Source organism: Peromyscus californicus, unplaced genomic scaffold, assembly GCF_007827085.1.
Source record: "Peromyscus californicus insignis strain IS unplaced genomic scaffold, ASM782708v3 Scaffold_20__1_contigs__length_68692818, whole genome shotgun sequence".
In the NCBI taxonomy this organism is placed as follows: domain Eukaryota; kingdom Metazoa; phylum Chordata; class Mammalia; order Rodentia; family Cricetidae; genus Peromyscus; species Peromyscus californicus.
The window spans coordinates 42,372,366-42,396,511 of record NW_026294503.1 but is presented as its reverse complement, the minus strand read 5'-3'; the positions used below and the strand labels follow the sequence as shown (position 1 = coordinate 42,396,511).

The 24,146-nt window shown below is 49.2% G+C and overlaps 2 protein-coding genes across 2 annotated transcripts; both read right to left on the bottom strand.

The window, feature by feature from the left end:
* Positions 1-6,886: 6,886 nt before the first annotated feature.
* Positions 6,887-7,529, bottom strand: LOC128116285 (TLE family member 5-like). Its single transcript, XM_052747466.1, has one exon. It carries the CDS (start codon positions 7,488-7,490, stop codon positions 6,897-6,899), a length of 594 nt encoding a protein of 197 aa, XP_052603426.1. The 5' UTR covers positions 7,491-7,529; the 3' UTR covers positions 6,887-6,896.
* A 2,330-nt stretch (positions 7,530-9,859) lies between these two features.
* Positions 9,860-11,425, bottom strand: LOC128117235 (apolipoprotein L3-like). The gene is made up of 2 exons (XM_052749222.1): positions 11,397-11,425; positions 9,860-11,201 (listed from the first exon to the last, which is right to left on the bottom strand). Exons 1-2 carry the CDS (start codon positions 11,423-11,425, stop codon positions 10,286-10,288), a joined length of 945 nt encoding a protein of 314 aa, XP_052605182.1. The 3' UTR covers positions 9,860-10,285.
* Positions 11,426-24,146: the final 12,721 nt, after the last annotated feature.

Here is a 24,146-nt window from a genome sequence, read left to right as displayed (position 1 = left end):
CAGGAGAGCTGGCTGTCGATTTCTCTTTCTTCCTATTCACAGGCTGCAGGACCCCAGAAACACGGGGACCATCCATAAAATGGGTCCACACCCTCTTCTAGTGTTGTGGTGAAGATGAGCCAATGCGGAAACAGAGCTGGGATGGTGGGCAGACAGGATGAGATTGAGTCTTGAGTGACCCCACACATTGGAACAGCACCTACCCTGTGGTTCTCATTCTCCCACGATCCTCTGGTGCTAAGAATGTGGCTCAGTGCTCGAGAACTTCCCTAGCATGCAGGAAACCCTGGATACTCTGCACTGGAGGTGGAAGAAGGCTCTCTTATTCAGCTCTTAACCTGTCTTGGACCTAACCTTTCTTGTTTTCTTGGATCAGTGTCCCCTGGGTAGGTACTTTGAGAGGTCTCAGATGGTGTCTGCCCTGTCCTGCTCCCGGTGAACTGGAAGCCCAGGCAGCGAGCCTCCTTCTCCAGCTGTGCTGAGCTCTCCAGATGAGGCAGAACTAAGGCTTCTTCACAGTCTTTCAGTGGCAGTGGAACACCTTGTCTCTGCTTTAGGAGGGAACACAGGGGTCAGGACGTCCTGCTTCTCATGATGTCAGGTTCAAGGGCTTCCACACAGTTCACAAGCCCTGCTCCCTGCGAAGCCACTCCCTCATCACCCTCCCTTCAAACACAGGACCTTATTGTACTCTAGGCCAGAACTGGGGTCTTCTCACTCCATAAAATTTCACCCTTTGCCTCCTTTTTGAGGTCATTACACACCACATCACCCTGCATGCTTGCCCAGTCTCTCCCTGCCTTGGATGTCCTATTTCCTAGAGCACTCCACTTTACAATTGCCACCTACCCCACACCCACTGCTCTCCCAGGACCAGTGGATTTGGCGGGATCCCTATATCAGGCCAGAGCTGGTAACCAGGAACAGATGTGCAGCCTCTTTCTCTAGGACCCAGTGAGGTTCCCACAGGCACCCCACATCTACTGCAGGGAGAGAGCAGAGAGTATCCATGGAGACACTGTGGGGTTAGAACAACTTGCTTTGTCTAAAAGGTTGGGAAAGAGCTGACTGTCAACCATAAGGAAGTGGACAGACAAACCAGAGTCTACAAGAACTAGGAATTTCTCTGCTGCCCTGATACAGAACAGGGGCAAAGATAGCCAGGTAGTGAGTAACCATGGAGACCTGTGGGACAGAGGCTGAGACACGTGTCTTCCTGGAGCCAGGGAAGTCTCATCCCAGAAGGTGGGTGTATGTCCTCTCCATCTTATTCTTCACCCAGATGCACAAGACAGAGCCTGCCATTGTCCCCATCCCCCACAGGCTGAGCAGAGAACAGATGAGGCCCAGAGGATACAATCCTGCCACCCACTGCTCAGCCTCCTTTCCAGAATCCTAGACAAGCCACTGTCTCCTGCAGCCTCAGTTTCCCCACAAAGCCTGACATAGAATAGTTCCTCAGAGACAGGTTGTGTGAGATTCCTGCACCCCTCAAAAGGTCCTTGTATCTCAGAAGGCGGCCTTTGTCCCCATCCTGCTAGAGTAGCAGCACCCCAGGCCAGCTTTTCTGACAAGACACCAAGGATGGCCAGGCTTTAGGCCCCCGCCCTTCTCCATCTCTTGTTTCCTCCATTTCTCAGTGGAGTGGGCATCCCCAGCAGACACTGACCCTCTGGGATCCCCTGTCATGTCTCAAGAATTCTGTCACAAACTGAGCCCTGGCAGCTCCCTGATCCCACTGAGGGCTTTCCCACCCTCTCCTGTGCTTAACAAAAGCTGCCAGATCCAACTCTGCCTTGAGTCCAGTTCTACTGTCACTGAGTGTGGACATAAAATGGGTCCACACCCTGCTCTAGAGCTGTGCTGAAGATGAGCAAATGGGGGACCAGAACACATTCCCCAACTTACCAAAGAGTCTTCTGGCTGAATCTGAGTAGGATGCAGGTCTCAGGAGTGTGGGTGCCGCCACTGGCTGTGTCTGTGACAACCTGACAAAGGTCAGGACTCAAAGGGTGAGGGAAAGCCTCCTCCTCGGAGCAGCTCAGATCCAGGTGAGACCCCAGGCTCAGCTTGCTGAGCCCCACCCTCTCACAGGATCACTTTCTAGATTCTTCTCTGTACACCCCATGTTGTTTGTGTGTCCTCCATAGTCTTTAGGAAAAAATATCTGCTACTAGAGGCTCAGGGTCCTTCCAGATATCACTCTCCACAGATCCTGGGTTTAGACCATCCCTGTCTCTCCCCAAGCATGCCAGCTTCTCCTTACACCTCATGTAGTCCTGGACTCTGGAGTGGATGGTGCTGCCAGTGGTCTGCTGAAGTTCGTGAGCATGGCACTTGGCATCTGCCTTTACTTAGAACCATCCTGCATTGCTTCCTCTCGGAATTTCCCAGCATCCTCTATGGCAGAGTCCACTACCTCATGTATCACTCTCATGACATCTTTGATGGACAGGCCAAAGTCCTCTGCTCTACCAGAGACCTGCAGCTGGTGGCTGTGGGACTTCTCTGCTTTGTTTCAGGAGAAGGGACTGAGAGGAGCTGGGCACCAGGGGTCAGCATAACCCTTTCTTTGGGGGCCTATTTCATCCTAGAATCTAGAACCTAGACAAATGTCTTTGGCCTTAATGGTCATGTCCTCGGAGCTTTGAAGGAGGGAGAAAAGGTGACTATAGTTCTCACTCCTTCAAAGCTCCTGACTATTCAGGACTAATACACTACAGTTAGCAACACAACTATTTCACCATTTGATTGAAGTTTTACAATCGTTTCCTACAATACATATTTTTCTCCATTTTACAAACCAGTGTGTAGTTACCACATGTAATATGGGGCTGTGCTATGATTTTGCAGATTGGGAGATGGGTGAGGAACTAACCATCAACTTTCATTCCACAACTCAGAGCCTAAACCAAGAATCATGCCAACATGGAGACTTAGACATGATGCTCTATTGACCATGCTTTCTTGTAGAAAGCTATTTTTTGCCATTAAAAATAAAAATATTTTCTTTTGATTCTTCTTTCACCAGCATGACTTTAGCTTGGTGGAAAACACTGTGAGATTTAGGATAGAGTAAATGTTTCCTGATTCACAAGCCAACCATGGTGGGGATCCCTTGTTCAGAGTGAGGAACAGACTGGATCATTCAGAGACCCTTGAACAGTCAGGATGGGGTACACACTCATAGGATGGGGGATGGGAACACTACCCCTCATACCTATCTCTCTAACTCCAAGGACACAAACAGAGCCCATGCCACCTGGAGTTCTGGTGACCTGCAGGGACCTGCTCAGCATGAACAGTGACACCACAAGAAAGTCATTTAGATGATCAACACTTCAGGGTTGAAGACTCTACAAATACGTTTGGTCCAGAAGAAAAGTCAACCAATGGGAAATTGATCCTACTGTGCCCAGGTCGCAAGTCCCCTAAGCAAGACCACCACAGAGCCAATATCTGATGCAAGCACACAGAGGTTTTTAATAACAAAACAAGCAAGCTTGGTCTGCCATCCAACATCTGACACAGTGGGTGGAGGAGAATGGCCCCGTGTAGATGAACAGTCTTATTAAATAAGAAACACAGAGCCAAATTCAGAGTTAAAAGCCCAAGAGGTCAGAGCAGTAGTTAAGAGCTGATACTAAAAAACCTTTCTTACCCTGCACTGCCACTGTTGTCCTTCCCCTCAGAAAGAGAGCTACTTCCTGTGTATCTGTCTTTTTATTGACTTTCTGTTCTGCCTTCTCATTGGTTGTAAACCCAACCACATGACCTCCTCATCACTGCTTGTCTATACAGACCTCCAGGTCTTCTATGGTTGGTATTGAGATTAAAGGTGTGTGCCTCCATGCTGGCTGTGTCCTTGAACACACAGAGATCTGCCTGTCATGTGATCTGGATTAAAGGTGTGCACCACCACCACTGCTGGACTTCTGTTATGGCTTACTATTAGCTCTGACCCCCAGGCAACTTTATTTATTAACATACAAATAAAATCACATTTCAGTACAAATAAAATATCACCATAGCCCCAAGCACTCACTTTAAGGGGTTTATATAGGAAAAGTTTACATGCAGCTTGGGATTGGATGAGGGGGCTGGGGTGGGGTAGTTCTTTGAAGTTACTGGCTGAACTATAAGTATGAGGTTACTGATGGCTAACAGGATTCAGGATATCTACAGAGACATAAATTTTTACTCCCTATGTCCTGCTTTTGTTGAACCCAGGATATACACATTCAGATTTATTGTTCCAGTCCTACTTTCCTCTAAGGTCAACTTCTGGTCAGTTGAGCCCATTACTCCCCATATCTTGTTTTGCCAAGTCCAGGATACATAGATTTATTGTCCCAGCCTTAAGTTCAACTTCTGATCACTTCTAAAACTGCTGGTCAGCAAATACCTTTGGAGGAGGTCTGCAAGCTCAGTTTTTAACGGAAAAAAATCACAAGGTTACATCATTTAGGGGTGCTAGTACGGGTACAATTCTGATTGGCTCGCTTTTAGGGGCTTTCTAGAAATCATGGCTTAATCTTACTTCTAAGGGAGTGGTTACCCGCCACCATTTCTCATTGGCTGCCCTCAGGTGGGGACATTTTTATGGTCAGTTAGCCTGGAAACCAGGGTTGGAACATTCTATAGTCCAGCAGTCATTACCTCGTGACTACCTTGTGACTCTGTACTTTTACACTTCCTGGTTTCTGGAATCTGGACTGACTTGTTTCAGTAACTATTGGCCTATTCCTAGAAGGGGAAATATTAGGCCTTAGTTTTTGGGTGAAAGCATTTTGGTCTTATTTCTAAGATGCATTTTGGTCTCACATTTCCCCCTTCTCATGTGCCTAATGGAACCCAATCATGGGTTTTGGGCAGTTAGCTCATAAGTATCCCTCTCTAATAATGGCCATGTATAGTTAGCCATCTTGTCTCTATGCCAGGGAGTTTTCTTTTGACCCAGCATTTCAGCCTTTTCTGAACGGGGAACATGGGATGACGAATTCTCTTCTGGAACTGCTTCGAGCTGGCATTGGGGTGCCGTTGTCAGGGCCCCAAAAGGCTGAAAAACTAGTCAAAGACTGGGCAAGGGGGCATTTGTCAGAAGCATGTAGCTGCCTGACCCCATAGGAACAGGGAAGAATCATGTTAGCTGGGCTGGTCCACATCAGCTTTTAGCAAGTCCAGAGCTCACAGTCGTCTGGAGCAGTATAGTCAGCAACTGAAGCTTGGAGGTGACTGCCAGCCAAGTGGAAATCTGTTGAGACAAATTTAAACTAGAAGCAGAAGTTAAAATTTATGAAGTTATTTGGAACCCTCACAGGTGTCCAAACGGACGGACCCCTCACAGGTGTCCAAACAGATGGACCCCTCACAGGCATCCTATGACGGGAGGACCTGTGGGGACTCCGCGTCCTGATGAGGGGTTGGGACATCTCCCAAATCCTCCAGGGTCACCTTACAGGCACGTCCGCCAAGGTGAGAGCGTGTCAGATTCAACTGCTGGCTTCGGATAAGAAAATGAAAGTAAAAGGAAAGCAAAGACAAGAAAATGGAACGCTCTTACCGATCAGTGCAGATGGACTTCCGGAGCTCTTAGGGGTCCCGGCGGGGGGGGGGGGGGTCTCTGGGGGTCCCGGCAAGCCCCCAAATGTTGTGCCCAGATCGTGACCCCCAGAGAGACCACCAAAGACAAGCATGCCCGAATGCAAAAGCAAGGTTTAATTCTGGATATCCAAAAGCAATATAAGCCTAGGCAGGGACTTCGTCCAATACATCCAATGCAGTGGAGGCTGGAGGAAGTGCCTGCCTGTCTGCAAGCTCAGTTTTTTGTTTTTTGTTGTTTTTTTTTTTTTTTTGGTTTTTCGAGACAGGGTTTCTCTGTGTAGCTTTGAGCCTCTCCTGGAACTCACTTGGTAGCCCAGTCTGGCCTTGAACTCACAGAGATCCTCCTGGCTCTGCCTCCCGAGTGCTGGGATTAAAGGCGTGTGCCACCACCGCCTGGCTGCAAGCTCAGTTTTTAAAGGCAAAAGCCACAAGGTTACATCATTTAGGGGTGCTAGTATGGGTACAATTCTGATTGGCTCGCTTCTAGGGGCTTTCTAGAAATCTTGGCTTAATCTTACTTCGAAGGGAGTGGTTGCCCACCACCATTTCTCATTGTATGCCCTTAGGTGGGGACATTTTTATGGTCAGTGAGCCTGGAAACCAGGGTTGGAACATTCTATAGTCCAGCAGTCATTACCTCGTGACTACCTTGTGACTCTGTACTTTTACACTTCCTGGTTTCTGGAATCTAGACTGACTTGTTTCAGTAACTATTGGCCTATTCCTAGAAGGGGAAATATTAGGCCTTAGTTTTTGAGTGAAAGCATTTTGGTCTTATTTCTTTTTTTTTTTTCCAGAACCCTCACATTTGTTTGGAACAGGGGAGAAGGGAAGTCTGTGTGTGCCCACACCCATTGCAGTCCCCAAGTCTTCGCACAGCTTCCTCTCTGTCCCTTTCTTTTGTGGGCAAGGGAACCGGGCTGGGTGAGCTGGGAGTGGGGGGAGGTCTGGACCTAGCAGGTGTGCAGTGTGGGAAACAGAGAAGTGGGACGGGGACGACTCGGGGTGCACAGGGTGGAAAGGGACAGCTAGCGTTGCGTTGTCCCTGGGCCAAGATTGGCGGCTGTGGCCTGGGTAAATGTTGCAGGTGGGGGATTTCTTGCTGCTCCCGGCAGCCTGGGGTGTCCCTCTGGGGTCCCCTAGGCCCACAGTGCACAGCAAGAAGGCTGGAACGAGGACTGCGGGTGGAAGCTTGGGTAGTGACCGAGCTGTGTGCTGTGTGGCCCTCAGAACACTGAGTCCTCTCAGTGCCTGTCTCCCCTGCCCCCTCCCCCTCCCCCCCTCCCCAGGAGCTAATCTGACTTCTCGCCATCATCCTCCTGGTGGGTGTCCCCATCGTGTCCGTTCTTGTCCTCCTTAGAGAGGTGGGTTTGAGAGCCCAGCGCGGAAAGTGACAGGAGGCCGGTGCCCGCGCTGACTGCAGGGAGCAAAGGCTGCTGGAGCCCCACGGGCAGCTGCGTCAGGGGCAGGGCCAGCGCCTGCAGCTGGGACAGCTGGTGAGCCTGGAGCTGCTGTTGGATGATGGAGTTCAGCTCGGGAGCCGAGACCTGCTTGGCTCTCTCGATGGCTCCCAGGACCTGCTGCTGATGCTCCTGTGATAAATAGGGCAGGACCTGGGCACAGATCCCATTCACCCTCTTCACGATTTCAGCCTGTTTGTGCATCTCCATGTTCGGTCCATAGGACATCTCGTAGTACATGACGTAATACCGTTGCATCTCTGATTTCTCGCTGACCAGCTTGTCGCACTCCAGCCTGAGGCTGTGGTACTGAGCTTGCAGCAGCTGGAACTCGTCTTTGACGCGGTCGCAGGAGTCGGAGGTGGTGAACTTGAGCTGCTGGGGGAGGTGGGAGGAGCCCGAGTGCCGGCTTTGCGGAAACATCATGTCAGTCGCGGGGCCGGGCGTGGGTTGCGCCCCGGCTCCGGCGGCTCGGGGGGGGGGGGGGGGGGGGGGGGGGGGGGGGGGGGGGGGGTGGGGGGGGGTGCGCCGGGGGCCGCGCTTTGTCCCCGGCAGCTCCGGGGCCCCGCGTCCCGCCTCCTGCTCCGCCCGCCCGCCGCCCGGGCTATTGTGTAATGGCGTCGCGGTGCCGCCCAGGCTCCCGCTCCACCTCGGTCTTATTTCTAAGATGGCTCATTTTGGTCTCATAGTAATAACTAAGCCCTTATGCTTTTGGTCTCATCTTTGACCTCTGTTTCTTTGTCCTCAATATATTCTTCCTGGCTCCTTACCCCTGGCCCTGATAAACTCTACAAGAGATCTGCCTTACTCTCTACAGAATCTCTGTCTTCCTCTTTTTTCTCTGGCCACGTAGTTCTGTCTTTGCCTCTGGAATTCTGTTCCAGTCCTTTCTGCACCTGGTTATGACAAAACCCCTATTTTCCTCAGTCAATCTTTCTGCCATGCCCCTAAGCCTGAAGGAAGGGGATGGTTCGAGCTTCATTTGCACAAGAAACAAAGCTATGCCTCCAGGAGCCAAGTTGCTTTGAAAGGACATTTTACCTTAGTTCAGGGGCTTCAGGCGCCAAGCAGGTGCTCTGGTAGCTATTCTGTTTTTTGCTTGTCATTCAATGCTTTCTTTTGGAGCTGGCCCTATCTTTGGATGTAGCTAAAAGGGGGTATTGGGCATAGAGGCAGAAGGCCCTGCCTGCATGACCCTATCCAAGTACTGGCTTGAGCAGTATGCTTACACATACATGTTCTATGGAAATTATGAGCACAAGAAATTCAAAGCAAGGTGCATCTGAGTATTAAAGCTGTATAACATCAAATATTACATGAAAGTGGCTTCCCATTGATGAACCCTTGGTTGGTCTAAGTATAGCTTATTTTATACAGCTGGACGCCCTATATCATTTCCTTGTGGCTTGCCACAGAACCAGTCTGTTTCCCCAAGATGAAGAGAAATCCTCGAACTCTCAAGAGTTTTGAAAATGTGATTCTCATCCTTGAGTGCCTAAGATGAGTCATAACACTTCAAACACCATGACATTGTCCTGTGGTGAAGGGAAGGGAAGAGACCTGCGTCTAGAGGAGCCAGTGAACCAACATTACACAGGCTCAGTAAGTCAGTCCAGAGAGCCAGCTTGGGCTGACTTCAGCCATCTTGAGTCCAACCATCAAGAGTGTGGGAGCCCGTTTTCAGGTTCCTCATGGCTTTACCCTGCAGGTCCTCATAGAGAGGATGATTAGGACCACGGACCTGAGTGCAGGTGTCTGAGATGGTCTGCACTTGGCTGTGCTGGGGGGAGGTCTTTTGCTCCACCCATTGGTGTCCCTATAAATACCTTAGGGCAGAGACAGTCAGGGCCTGTTGGAATAGGTTCCAGGCCCTCTGGAGGCTATCCTTTATTTTCTATCTGTTTATCTCCACAATCTAAATCCTTCTATCTAATATTTCCTGCTACTCGTACTCAAGAAAACTCTGGGGAACTGTGGGGTTGGTGGGTAAATGCCCCGTACAAGAGCCGCCATGAGAAACCCCAACCTGCTCTCCCTCATGGCCCCCCTGCCATTGCAGTGGAATGTGGGGCTGTGCAAGGATCCCCAGTGCTGTCAGTGCGGGAACCAAGTCTGACATCCCTGGTGTTAGCTGAGACCAGAACAGACACATTAACTGTGATGAGTGTCACCATTATCCAACTTACCATACATAAGCCCTCACGTGATCCCTGGTGCAGCCGGCCAGGCTTCCTGCTTCCCTCAGCCTGGCGTTTGCCCATAGCTTCCAATCAAAAGTATGGTCTGTGTTATTCTAATGGACTTTATCTTTGGTTCCATGCCACCTTCTTCTATTGTAATTGATGCTTTTTAACTCCATTTGTCTAGACCAGTGAATTAATATTTATTGAATACAAATCTATAGAAGACAAGAGGACCAAAGCCAGGTGATTTAAGACACCATCTTGGCCAGCACACCTACCCCAGCATGAGAGGGAGCTGAGGGTCACAGGCTGAGTCTTCTGTCACAGATGATTTGACTTCATCTGCATACCATTAAGTTGTTTGACCTCTCATGCAAATCACCTTGACTCTCTACCCCTAGAACCCACAAGGACCCATCACAGCACACAGACATTCGCTTTAATGTCATTGGTCTCTCAGGTGACCCCGTCCCCTTGGAGGGCTGGCTACTTCTCAAGAACTCCATATTTCTGCTGTCACCACCACCATCCTCAACATCATCTTCATCACCATCATCACCATCACTGTCACTGTCCAGAGGACACTGCCTGGAGGACACAAGGGTGAGTTGATCCTGCTGACGCTGGGAAGAATAGCCTAGAGGTCACAGGGACCCTTCCCTCAGGGAGGGCATGTGGTGTCCTGCTGTGTCTTCTCCATACCCAGAACTCCCACTCTGGCTTTCTCCCATTCTCAGCTCCCCAGTTTTCCTGCCTTCTCATTGTTTGTTCCTGTTCACACCCACCATGTTTCTGTCCCACTCCCCACTCTCTCATTCACTCTGGCCCCTTCTTTCAGACTCCAGTTTCTGTCTTCTCCTTGAGTCACTGGCTGTCTGCATTGACCTTGCTGTGCTCGGACACAGAAATACAAACTCTTCACTACACACTCAGATCCACAGACTTAACATCACACTATTTCTTTTTTGACAGCATGCCTCCCTATCCCCACTCCTGTACATGTCATCTCCCCTGAACTCTTAGCTACTGTCGGAAAAGTCACTGAAATAAGTCTGACTGCAGAGCCTTGTGGATCTGCTCAAATTCCTGCAACTTCTCCTCCAGCTTCTGAGCCAGGTCCCGCAGCGCTCCAGCTGACTCTGTTGTTGCTCCACCGTGCAAATCCATTGAGCTATTTACAAGGTTATATATATCTATGCCAAGCATTACACCAATAAAGCCTGCTCTTGCAACTTTGAATCCTTTTACAAGGTTAAGTCCTCTTGCAGCAGTGAGTCCTCTTGCAAGGCTGATTCCTGTGGCCACACTGGTAGAACAGAATGAACGACAAATGCCAGCAATTGACTTTACGACAAGTAACTGTTGCCTCGTCTTTTGGCTGTCTTTGTCTATATCCTCACACATAGAATGAAGTTTGACACTGATCTTAGGAATGATCATTAAAATATCATGTAGTGTGTCAATGCTGGCATTAACCACCTTCTTGGCATCAGCCTCATCTGACTCTCTGTTTGATGTTTCCACATAGTTGGTCGTGAAACTAGTTGCAGCTGCCGCTGCTCCCAGCCCAACTGAAGTTGCTGTGAGCGCCAGACCAACCCCCGCTGTAAAGGGTGCCAGAACTAAACCAAGGATGCCCAGGAGTCCAGAGGCAGTGCCAGTGGAGTCGGCCACCACATTGGAGACTGTGCAGTCCTTGTGCACCTGGTCGATATGGTCAGCCAGGTCTCGAAGTCTCCTGATGTTTTCTACAAGTTTCTCTGTCAACTCAGGAAATTCTTCCAAAAACCTCTTTTTCTGCAGCTCCCTTTGAGTTTCATCATCTTCATCTGTGGGATTCTGTGCTAAATGCTTATTCAGGGCATCATGCAGTGCATCTTCCTGCTCACTGTGACACAAGAGGTCAAGTGCATGAGGAAAATAGTTATTTCTTAATGCTAAAATCTTATTCAAACTTCACTTTCATATACAGTTACTGTGGGAAAAATATATACAGACCCATAATTTCACATTTTACCATGAGCTTTTGGTACATCATAGATACCCAAGGTCCTTAATCCACAGGGGTCAGAGTGTACAGTAGAGTCACGACACTGTAATGAGGGGCACTTGGTCAAAATGCCTTCAATCAAGGAAATAGCATCATTACCAGGAAACCCTGTAGATGGGCAAGGGCATGTAGGGAAATTGTAGGATCTGTTCCCAAGAATTTCCTATTAAAATGTTCAGCTTTAAAGATGTGGGTTGTGGTGAGAACTTTGGTGCCATTTCTGACTTCCAGAGGTGCTGAAAGCCAATGGCATTGACCTTAGGAAGGTTCCCATGAGGCCCATATTACTGGAAAGGATCTGTTGTTTAAGCTCTCTCAGATCTGTGTGGTGGATATTTTCATTGGCTTCTTTTAATCCTCTTTGCTCCATGATCAACTGTAACTATGTGATAACAACCTTATATGTGAATCCTAAGATTGGTCATGGACATTCTCAATCCTGTGATTGGTTTGGAGTAGTCCTTCACTAACAGCTGGTGTCAGAGGGAGGCTCTCTGGGACTCTTTCCTCAGACTTTGCCATGAGGATATCTCTGAGAATTTAACAATAAAACAAACAAACAAACAAAAAAGAAACCCCTCAGAGCCACCAGGGGCCCTCCAGATCATTGTGCCTGATGTCTGTTCTCTGCAGATGCCCAAAGCCCTTTCCCTCCCTAACTGGAGCTCACGAGGTCAGTGCATGCCCCGGGTGACTAAGACAGGTCAGCTGCCACTGGTCCTGACTCCACACTGACTCACACCCCTCCCTCACTCCTGACCCACCACCGGGCAGGTCTAGTTCAGACACCTGCAGACAGAGGTCACCAGGCTAACAGACACCATCGCTGATGACAGTGTCACATTTGAACATAACAAGGCCATGTGGGAAGATGCAAGGGGCCTGGAGACCACCTGTGGTCATCAGAAGGTCGGAAATCCCCTCAGTTTGGGCAAGACAATAGGGGAAGGACTTTCCTCTGGGACTGGGACATGGGATCACCCTCAAACTCTCTAGTTATTTGAACTGTCCTCCAACCACACTGACACTGGAAGCACTCTCTGGCCACACATCCTTCCTGATATTCAGGGAGCTCTGTGTAGAAGAGAAGAGAACCCAAAAGCCACTTGGGAACTCTGCAGCACACACATGTGTGAAGGGCACACCCAAGCACAGCCCTGCACACACATGAAACATGACATTGATGTAGGTAGGATAAATGCCCCTTCTCCCTCTTACAGGTTTTCTGCTAGGACCCTGACCATCCCCTTCTTGTGCCCTCAATTCCTCCCTCTCCTTCCAGCCCTGCTGTCCCAGCCTTCTACCTACACCTCCTCTCTAGGGTCACTCAGTCTCCCCTGAACCCTGACTGTGACCCTGGCCCTGGTCTCCGGGCTTTGGGAAGGGTGCTGGCACTTGGTTTTCCATCCCTGACCTGTTCCTCACTCCAGGCTGTCATCACTATGTCCTTTCAGACTGAATTCCCATTCCTACTGAACATACGGGGGCTCCAGATCTCAGTAAGGACAGTCAGGGTCAACCCAGCTCTGTGCAGCTGCACTGTGGGCTCTCTGCCTCCTCAGCCCCCAGAAGGACCCTGCTGTTGTTCCAGCTCCTCAGATGGGAGGAAAGTGACTGAGACAGAACCTGGGAACATGTGGATCATGTCCACACTTTTGTGACCTGAACCAAATGAGTTCTTGCGTCCTCAGTCCTACAGGAGACCCTTGGTCCTGGTCTCTTCCCACTTTCTATGGTAGCTCTCAGTGATAACTTTCAGGAGCACTCATGGTGTTTTGGCCACATGCTGAAAACTCCACACACATGATCTGATTTTCTCACACTACAGTTTCATGGTGCAGAAACTCAGGATGTGCTGACTAATTTGCCAAGGTCACATAATTATAGATTGCAGATATGGTCCTGGCACCTTGAGTGACATCTTCAGTCACCTTGAAGTGATTTCCACCAGAGAATAACATGGTGAAAACACTCCTCTAGGATGGTTGAAAAGGAGGGGCCATAGCTCTAACCCCTGGGACTGCCTAGAGTGGGTGTGCCTGCCCAGGAAAACCCTCACCCTCATGGTCTGGAGGGCAGTGCTGGGGGCACCATGCAGGTTACCTTGACAACTGAGCTCCCTCCACAAATGCCTTCCAGGCTCCATCTTTAGTTATCAAGCTCTTCAGATCCTCTCTGCAGAGTATGTTTGTGAGAAATTCAATGAATTCTTCCGTGTCGTTTCCTGCCACTATTTACCAAGAGAAAGAATGAGGTCAGAAGCCAGTGTGGAAGAGACTAAATGGCAAGTAGCAGGAGATGCCGAGACTCCATGTCCCTGAACATTTGTCCATGGGTCCTAAAGGGGTCACCCAGGTTGGAGGTTTAGTTATGTCTCTCAAATTCATATGTAAAATCTCTGAGCTTCAGCAACTGTATTTGGAGACAGAAATTTAAGGAAATAAGATAATAGAGTTCAAATGATGCCATGAATATAAGGTGCTAATTAGTGGGACTGGGGTACTTCTGACAGTGAGATACCAGAGGTCCACTCTCTGTCATCTATCCATCATTTAATTATCTATCATATGCACACACGTGTCTATCTGTGTTCACCTCCCTCTGCAACTATTTACACTCTGACCCTTCTCCACACATACAAAGGAGACACCATATGCAGATGTAGTGAGCCTGCTCTTTCCCCACATCAGGAAGTGTTGCTTATTGGGACCAAATTTCTATGTGTTCATCATGAACATGGGTTTCCATTACTGAGGGAAATTACAGGCCTTTTGTTGAAGTCCCTTGTCCCATACATCATGAGCCTCTTACATGTCAAGCACTGTGGTAACAGTTCCTTCAAATGTGACTTACAGGCCACTAGTGGGTTCTCCATTAGCTCATTGTGTCAATAGTAGAGATTGTTTTAAAAGACAGAATTCCAATCTGTGTATTGAACACGGGAAGGACTCAGGCTCTTGATACCATGGAGAAATCAGCAGTCACCAATTGACTCTTGCATATTTCATGACTCCACAACCAGTGCCCACAGACAACACTGCCAGCTTGGGATGGACCCTTGTCACTGTCAACCACACCAACAGCAGCTTTGCACATTGCAGCAATGGCTCTCCAGGAGCAAGAAAGCTCTGGGCGTTCTCCTTTCACAAGCAGGAGCTTAGCTGGCTGGGTCCTTGCCCGTCCTGCCTCCTCCCACTGTCCCACTGCAGAGAGGGGCCTCCCCTCAGAGCCTCTTAGGTTTTGACAGTCACAGCCATTAGGTGACACTGAGCTCCCGAGTGCTCTTATTCTCTCCAAATGCAAAATGACAAACATTTTCATTTCCTTCTGTCCCGCTTCCTTTTCTTCATTGTAGACCAGTATAAGCATCACCATTAATAACCATCCACAGAGTCAATGTTTTGTTGTTTTGATCTTTCCCCAACAAAGAAATTACTCCATTGCCTTTTAGTTTAGCCTCATGTAAATTCTCAGAATATGGACAGATTAAGCCACAGTCTGTGCCCAAACGTCACAAGAATGACTCTAGTCCAACTGTCAATGAAGGCCTTCCTTCCCTGTGAAACCCAGGAGCCAACTCTCTTCTTCATCGTGCTCAGCAGGACTGCCTTCCAGCATCCTGTGGACACTGATCCATGGGAGTGTGTGTGTGTGTGTGTGTGTGTGTGTGTGTGTGTGTGTGAGAGAGAGAGAGAGAGAGAGAGAGAGACAGAGACAGAGACAGAGACAGAGACAGACAGACAGACAGTCAGAGACAGAGAGAAAGAGAGAGAGGAGTGTTCTCAGTTTCTTCACAAATGGCTAGTATTCTGCTGCTGAGATAAAACACCATGACAGAAATCATTATGAAGATTCATTTGGCTTCCTGCTCCATAAGGATAGATGTCCAGAGTGTCGGTTAAGGGACAGAAGCAGGTGCTGGAGACTGACAGATCACATCTGAAATGCATCTAAGAATAGAATGCAAGTCTAGGAATTCTATTTTACTTTTGCCCTATTTTATTATATTTTTTTGAGACAGAGTCACACTGTGTAGCCCTGTCTGACCTTGAACTCACTGTGTGGACCAGGATGGCTTCAAAGATTTACCTACCTCAGCTTCCCAAGTGCTGGGATTAAGACATGCACATCATGCCCAGCAGGTTTATAAACTTTAAAGCCCACCACAGATTTGGACTTCCCTCCAGTAAGGCTACATGTGCTGAGACTTCCATAACCTCCCCAAATGGCAACACCAACTGGAGCCCAAGTGTTTAATGCAGGAGCCTCTGGGGGATGTCACACAGTCAGGACAGCACACTTATAGACACAGTGACCACACAAAGGTGGGCCACTGAGACCAAAAGGATCTGCTTTGGACAAGGAAACAGGTCCAGCATTGGAACAGTTCCCTATTCGAAGTTTTGTGAGATGGATGAGGACAGAAAAAAGGAAATGCTTACCATCAGGTTCCATGCTTGCTGCCATGTCTTCAGACCAATCACAGGTTGTCCTCACAGCTCCTCAGGTGTCAGGCTGGAGGGAGAATAACAAAGTGGGAGGCAATGGTGACAGCTGAGGGAAGTCAGGTGGTAAAGGAGTGACAGCCAGAGCGCTCCACCTCCAGAGGACCCTGCGCTGCTCCTTCCAGATGTCAGTCATCTGGTCTACCCACCCCTTACCCCGGCCAAGTCAGAGCCCTCCTGTCCTGTTATTGTCCAAGGAGGATGTCACCAGCTAAGGACATAGCCATGAAGAAAAGCAATATACTGTTTACACAAGGAGAAATGGGAAGGGGTGCTCTGTCAACTGCTTGGTGGGAACACATGGGGATTGCTGATAATAGGAAATATTTACTGTATGTCTGTGACACAAAGACTCCTCATACACACCTCATTAGGAGAACAACACCCTTGATGAGATGAGTATGTCTGTGAACTCCATTTTAAAATGGAGGGAAGATCATAAAGGCTTGCCCCAAATTTTCTCCATAATACTAGACCAAGGACTTAACCCCAAGATATTGTGATTGACACCCCACATTTAAGATGTGAATCTCGCCGGGCGGTGGTGGCGCACGCCTTTAATCCCAGCACTTGGGAGGCAGAGCCAGGCGGATCTCTGTGAGTTCGAGGCCAGCCTGGGCTACCAAGTGAGTCCCAGGAAAGGCGCAAAGCTGCACAGAGAAACCCTGTCTCGAAAAACCAAAAAAAAAAAAAAAAAAAAAAAAAAAAAGATGTGAATCTCCACTCCCTTAACTACACAGCAGCATTCCATCTTCTCCCCATGTGACTGTGAGTGGCTTCTCACCCACACGAGGGCCTGTGTCCTGTGACAGGGGTTAAATTCATGGGTACAACAGTACTCTCCCAGAGCACACACCCTCCCTCTTCTGCAGGATCCTGCAGCCCACCAGGGCTGGAGTCCTGTCTGACCCTGTCCCTGTGCCTGCTCTCGCCCATCCAGTCCTCTGACCTCGTCCCGAATTGTTCAAACTCAAGCAACTTCTTCCCGTTTTTATTTACTGTTCTCTTATGTAACACATCCATCTGCAGCCTCCCATGCCCACTCCTCCACTTCTTCACTCCCTCCTTCCCTCTCTCCAGGATCCACTGCTCCTCCAGATAGTCTAAGTAACAAGGAGAGCTATGGGGGTCAGAGGATCTCCCTAGGATGGAGAAATAGAATGGATTTTGCAGTAGATGGAAGGCTGGTGGGGAGTGTGAACAGGAGGAATCAGGTCAGGGAGGGAGGGACAGAGGGAGAGAGCATGGGGAGAGCCCCTAGGCAGTTTCTAACCACCATGTGAGCAGCAGTAGATGAACACTCTCTTGAAAAAATTTCTTCTTTGGGGTCATTTGTAAGCTATTTCTAGAAGCAAAATGACTGGATCACAGAGCTTCAGTATTTAACGTTTTCATAACCTGAGGTTCCTCACTGTTGTACAATGAAGTGTGAGAACCTACACTCACACGGGCAGTGCACAGGGTGGGCATTCTCCCTAAAGTCACAAGTGCAGAGTAGCCTTAAATAAACAGTAGATCGACTGCACATGGGGTAACCTCAGTGCTGCAGAGGCTGAGGCAGGGGGGTTGCCGGCAGTTTGAGCCCAGCTGAGCCTTCTCATGGAAACCTGGTCTCTGGGGCTGCAGTTCCGCAGTGGAAGCCCATGAGTGTGTTTGAGGCTCTGGCTTCAGTCCCTAGTGCTACCATGGAAAAGGTAACCAGTTCATGTGCAGAACTTCAAGGTCTCTTTGATGACATTCCCTTCAGAGATGGGGAAAGTGAGTGAGTGTGTTCAGAGAGCATGGCAGGCAGGCAGGCAGAGGGGCATTGATCAGCTCCCAGCTGCAGGGGAGCCAGGGCACATGCAGTGACAGCTGGAGGTGACGTGAGCTGGACATTATGAACCCTATATATTCTAAGGCTTTCTGAAGGATAACACACACTGTTCTAATGCTCTTTAAAGTGTGTGCCCCTGTTCAGCTCACCTACATGGCTGGGCCAGGCTTCACCTCCCCCTGGAGCCCCTTCCCTGCCTTCCAACCAGTGACATGTCCATCTGATCCTCCACCTTCTCTCATAATTTTGGCATCTGAGGGACCAGGGTCTCCTGTGCCCTCTCTACCTCTCACAGCCTTCCAGCACCATAGGTGGAGAGCAGCCTGCTGGGGCTCAGCGGGGCAGCAATCCTGGCTCCCGCTATCAGGGGATAAAACAGAGACATAGAGAAGCGCGACAAACCCCATGTCACACAGCAGTCAGAGCAGAGAGGTGAGGGAGACAACGGCCCTGACTCTGAACTGAAGAGAAATCCTGGGGGTTTAACACTCCTGGGCCCCTCTGCTTCACTAGAGCACACCCTGCCGCAGAGTCTGACCCTAGTGTTAGGTAAGGCTGGGTGCGATGGTCCTGGGGACTCTGCACTGAGCCCACTCTCAGTCCCCTTACCTGGTTCCCTTCTGCACCGCCACACACAGGACAGCCTGGCTCCCTCCTCTGTGCCCCACGGTCTGGGCAGAGGCCAGGTGAGGACAAGGGAGTGTGGCCTCTCACCTACCTGTTCAGCCTCCATCAGGGACTCTAGACAAGTCACTCTGCTCTGCCTCAGTTTATCTACTGGGCCAGACAGAGCAGAGTCAACAAGGTCCAGTTGTGCCAGCACCACTTAGTCATCCTGTATGTCTTTACCGAAACCTCATTCTCATTGGTACAGGAAGAGCACCTCAAGGCCAGCTGCGGGTGTCCATGCCACACGTGTTGATGTCCCTGGTCCACAGACTCTTTCACCTCCATATTCTGTTCTGTAGCTATGTAAAATGACGAACTCCAGGAGAAAGGCTTCCCTCCCTCTAGGGCCCCATCATCACGTCTCAGGCAGGCCTGCAAGCAGGGTCAGGCCCCAGGCAGTTTGGTGATCCCAACTGAGGGATTCCACACCCTCTCCTGTGCTGAGTGGGGAGGTGCAGACAGACCCCATTCTGACTGCAAGCCCAGCCATGCTGCTGCTGAGCCTGGGATCTGCACTATTGTCTAAACTCTGGGGCCATAACCCTCCTCCTCCAGAGCCCTGGAGTGGATAAACATGTCAGGGGAGAAGATCCCCAGCTCACCTGGGAATCTTCCTGTAGCCAAGTGTGGAGGGATCCCAGCTGTCCTTAGTTATGTGGATGCAGTCACCAGCTACACGTCTGAGACACGAACAGATTCACAATCTAGGCCCTATATACCCAGGGCCCGAAAGTGAAAGGAAAATGTCTGGTCTGTGGCCCCTCATGATAAAACAACACACCTGGCCTGGTGCCTGGCCTGGCATGGTGCCTGCTAGGCACCACCCTCCTAACGAGAAGCTCTGGCCGGGTGAGATACAAGTGAAGGTCACCGATGAGGTTTCAGCTGGGCTTCAATTTTCAAGAAAAAAAAAAAAACATTTAGGATGGGGATGGCAACAGAAGGCTTGGTCTCACAAGGAGGGACCCTGTTTTACTTGGATTTGAGGAGAGAGAATAAACTTGGGCCTTCCACATTCACGGGCACATTTCTTATGTATCTGTCTGTACTTTCTGTAGATGGGAGAGGTTCGGGAGGGTAGAAAAGCAGTCTAGGAAAGGAGGAATAGAGGGCTTCTGTAGCAGGGCTGGGGGAAGACAGTGGCCAGGGAGGTCGGCACCAAGAGGAAGGTAGTCAAGGGCCTAGCAGAGGACACTTAGGAGGGACAAGGGACATTGTTTTCCTGCCTGCTCTGACCTCAGGCTTCGTGGGCTGCAGAGCTGAACCCGGGTGCTCTCCACACACTGTCGACTCTGAGGGGTTCCACGTTGATATTTGGGACTCTATTCTGTTCTACACAGAGCTCCCTCAACATCAGGAAGCCCATGTGGCTATAGACAACTTCCAAAGTCTGTGATTGAAGGGAGATTTGCATAAATCCAACATCTGAGGGGTCCGATGTGCCCATCCCAGCGGAAAACACTTCCCTAGTTGCCTCTTGTAAGCTGAGGGGATTTCCTAGCTACACTATGACAGGTGGTCTCCAGGCCCCTTGCAACTTTGCATGTGCCCTTGCTGTGTTCCAATGTGACACTGTCACCAAGTATGGTGTCTGTTTGCCTGGTGACATCTGTCTGCAGGACCTGAACTAGACATCCACACAGTTACAGTTTACCACTGACTCAAGTCACAGGTTAAATTCAGCCAAGGAAGGGCTCCACAGGCAGGTCCTGGGAGGGCTCCAAGCTTGAAGCTTCCTGTTGTCCTCAGTATGGCAGATCACATGACTTCTGCATACCTGAGAGCCCACCCTGGAGGAAAATATTCACTCTGCAGCAACCTCAAACAGTCTGCTTACGACTGTTACCCTAGGAGACAGAGTGAACCCAGTCTGCATATACACAGAGAGCTGGGGACTTACAGGCACCTGGCACTGAGGGCAGGGGACAGAACATCACTAACAGGGACACTCACAACAGATCCATTCTAGTGACACAGCCTCATGACCATCTTCACAAGGAAACCTCAGTGTCTTCCTCGCTTCTAGAAGGTCAATGTCTTTCCTCTCCAGGGGACTCTGGGGCCAGAAATGATCAAAGCTCCCACCACATCCCTTCTTTGCAGATGCATAATGTCATGATTGAAAACCCAAGTGTAGCCTTGAAAGCCACGAAGGTGTGTTGACCCCATGTACACATGGGTTGGGATGCTGTCACACAATCATTTTAGACTGAGTGTGAACTGTGACCTGTGCCACAACCACAGCTTCAAAGCTCACCTCTGTGGTGTCAAGTCAATGGTGATTTGATCACTCAGGCAGTGTGGTGGTCCCATCTGAGGGATTCACGTCCTCTCTAGTCCTCAGGGCAGACTAGGAGGGAGGAGCAGACAGACAGACTCCATTCTGATGACAAGTCCAGTTATACTGATGCTGAGCCTGGGACTCTCTCAATGTCTGTGTCTAACCTCGTTGAGCTCATCCATAAAATGGGTCCATCACCTTCCTCCTTCAGAGTCCTTGAATCCAGTCACCACCTACACATCTGAGACACAAATAGACACAAGTCCTGGGGCTGATACACTCGCTGCCCAAGAGGAAAATGGAACATGCTAGTTTGTGGCCTCTCATGCTCATGATAAAACACCCATCAGGCATGATGCCTGCATTGCACCACCCTCCTTGTTGACCCATGGAAGGAGCTGATACTGCCAAGAGCAGCCCTGCCTGGGTGAGATAGAAATAGAACCAAGAATGAAGGTCACAGATGAAACTGGAGCTGGCCTTCAATTTGCAGGCCAAGGGGGCACACCTCTGACTGGGATGGCAACAGAGTGCCTGCTCACCAAACGAGGGACCTTGCTTTTCATTGATTTGTGGAAAGGGGATAAACTGTGGTCTTTCCTCACTCATGGGCACATTTATGAGCATCTCTCTCTGTAACTTCTGGTGATGGAGCAGGTTCAGGAGAGAGCAAAGGTAGTCCAGAGATGGAGGAATAGAGGGCTGTTGTAGCAGGGCTGGGAGGAGAGGCTAGATGGAAAGTTTTCAAGACACAGAGAGGAAGGCAGTCAAGGGCCTAAGAGAAATACTCAGGATGCAGAAGGGACATTGCTTCCCTGTCTGCTCTAACTTCAGGCTTCATGGGCTGCAGAGCTGTGAATGGGTGCCCTCCACACCCCATCTCTGCAGAGGAGTTCTCAGGTGACATTTGAGGCTCTGGTTTGTTCTACAAAGGGAGTCATGAATATCAGGAGAGACTCATGGCTAGAGACAGCTTCCACAGTCAGTGTAGTTTAAGGGTAGTTTGTATAACTTCATGGGCTGCAGGTGCCCCTTGTCCACATTCCAGAAGAATACAACTCCCTAATTGCCCTGTTGAAATTGAAGGGTCTTCTGGCCTACCCATTATGACAGGTGATCTCCAGGCCCCTTGTATCTTTCCATGTGGCCTTGCTGTGTTCCAATGGGACACTGTCGTCACCTATGGCATCTGTTTGCCTAGTGACCTCTGTCTCTAGGACCCTGAACTAGACATGCCAGGTTATCCTCAGGACATCATATGCTCCTGTATTTATTTTGTGTGACAAATCACATGATGGATGCACACCTGGAATCCTACCATTGTTGAAAAGTATTCATTCTGACCAGGTAAAAAGAGTCTGCTTAGGACTGTTGTCTTATAGAGCATAGATTGAATTCCTCTCTTATACTCAGAGGGCTTGATTTTTATGACCATCTTGCATTGATGGCAGGGGGTAGTACATCACTAACAGGTCCACCAACCCAGATCAATCATGGGCATCTTTACATGGATACCTTGGTGTATTCCTCCCCTCCAGAAGGTGAATGCCTCTCCTCTCCAGAGTCCTGGGGGTCAGAAATGTTCAAAGTTCCTGATACACTTCTTTTCAGACATATAATGGGATATCTTACAAACAAGACCCAAGTATAACCTGAAACCCACTAAGGTTATGACAGCATGTACAGACAGATGGGGATAATTTCACACAGTTGGTTTAGACTGTATGTGACCTATAGCCTTTGCCATAAGGGCGTTTTTGAAACTAATCTTGTGGTGCCAGAGGGATGCTGAGACAGTTTCAGTTTTAAGGGTGGTTCTTATCTAGGTTTTTAACACCTTATATCCTAAACTTATATGTTCCCATGACCGAGCTCCCCAGGCAAGCACAGATATTCCTGCAGGCTGGATACTTCAGGTGCTGCAGATAACTTTCCAGCAGCTGAGGGAGAGGGAAGACTCTCTGGAAAGACGAATCCCTCATAACTCACTAACATTCTCTGAGTTCAGAGTATTTGCTCTGATCCCACATCCCTGTGCTCAACTACAGTGTTCTTTCTGGACAAATATTTTAGTAGTGATGACACTGAGTGAAGACATCTTATCAAGTACCTGTCATCATGGTGTCTTGACTCTACTTTACACACTGTCCTCTGTGGACTAAGGACTATGGGAATCCCTGTTGTACCAAATTTTCATGGCAAAATCATGGTCCTAGGTAAATTCTTTTTGACAATATTTAGTGTGGTTTAAACAAGATGAGTGCTAAGGGGCTCATGTTACAGCTAAACAAACTCTTTCTCATGTACTTGACCTCTGCTGTCACAGGGAGGAGGAAGCTGCTGTTCCTGATGCTCTGAAGAAGGTTACAGCACATATGAAAGTGGCTGACAACAGAAATCTTCAATAGAACTGCAGAATAGGAAGAGGGTTTGGGAAGCTTTTCTTTGGTTGAAAGAGAAACTTGAAGAACATATCCAGAAATTCCCAGCCAGGCTGACCATCTTGACCAGGTGCTCAGTGACTGTACCTTCTCCTACAACATGGTTGCCAACCCCACCAGCACTACCTCAGGAGTCCTGGGCATCCTGGGTGTAGTGCTGACACCCTTCACGCCGGGGGCAGTCTGCTGCTCTCAGCAACTCGGTTGTGGTGGGAAGCAGCAGCTGCTGTGATGGTGCTATCCCTGTGATGGTGGAGGAAACAAGCAGGCAGCCAGGTGGAGCTGAAGTCAGGTGCCTGGTTGGTGCCAGCATGAACACATGAATAAAGCTCCAGGGTATAATGCACAGGTAGCTGCTTCTTACAGATTCTGATGTGCAGCTAGAGAGCTCACTCATGTGCAATGAAAGTATCATTTCGAATTATACCTGTGCTGTGTAAGTATTGTGTACAGAATGCTCTCCCTTCCTTAAGAGAGCTCATTGTGTGTACAAATATGTCAAAATTAAGACAAAAGCAGACTCCGAGAATATCCACTTCCCATAGAAGAATATTCAACCTAACTACAAGATACGTGGGAGGGATTTTCATATTTTTTACTTCCGGAAGATCTGGACACTGTAAACTTTGATGCCTTTAGTGGTGAAGAGCTTAGCCTTGAGGGCAGTGTGTGATCAAGACCCAAGAAGAAATCTGGACAGTAAGTTTGACTTGAAAAGATTCTTTCCCTGACTGAAACCTAGGCCCCTTGGGAGTGCCCTAGAGCTGCTGATGCCAGCCTTTGCCATGTGCCATCTTCATGTCAACTTGACGGGATTTGAAATCACCCAGGAGACACACCTCTGGGGGCTGAGAGGTCATCCCCAGAGAAGTGCAGGTGAGGAAGGAAGATCCACCATCAGTGGCCCCATCCCATGAGCTGAACATACAAAGGGATAAAGGAGGAGTCCAGCAGAATCCAGGTGACCAGCTGGCTCAAGCTCCGGGCAAGTGGCTCCCCGGCTATGAAAGATTGAACCCTCGAGCTGTGAGCTCAGATGAACCTCCTTTTCTTCAGCTTTTCTTTAGTCAGTTATTTTTGTCACAGTGATAGGAAAAGTAACTAACACAGAGAGCTGTTACCAAGGAGTAGAGTGTT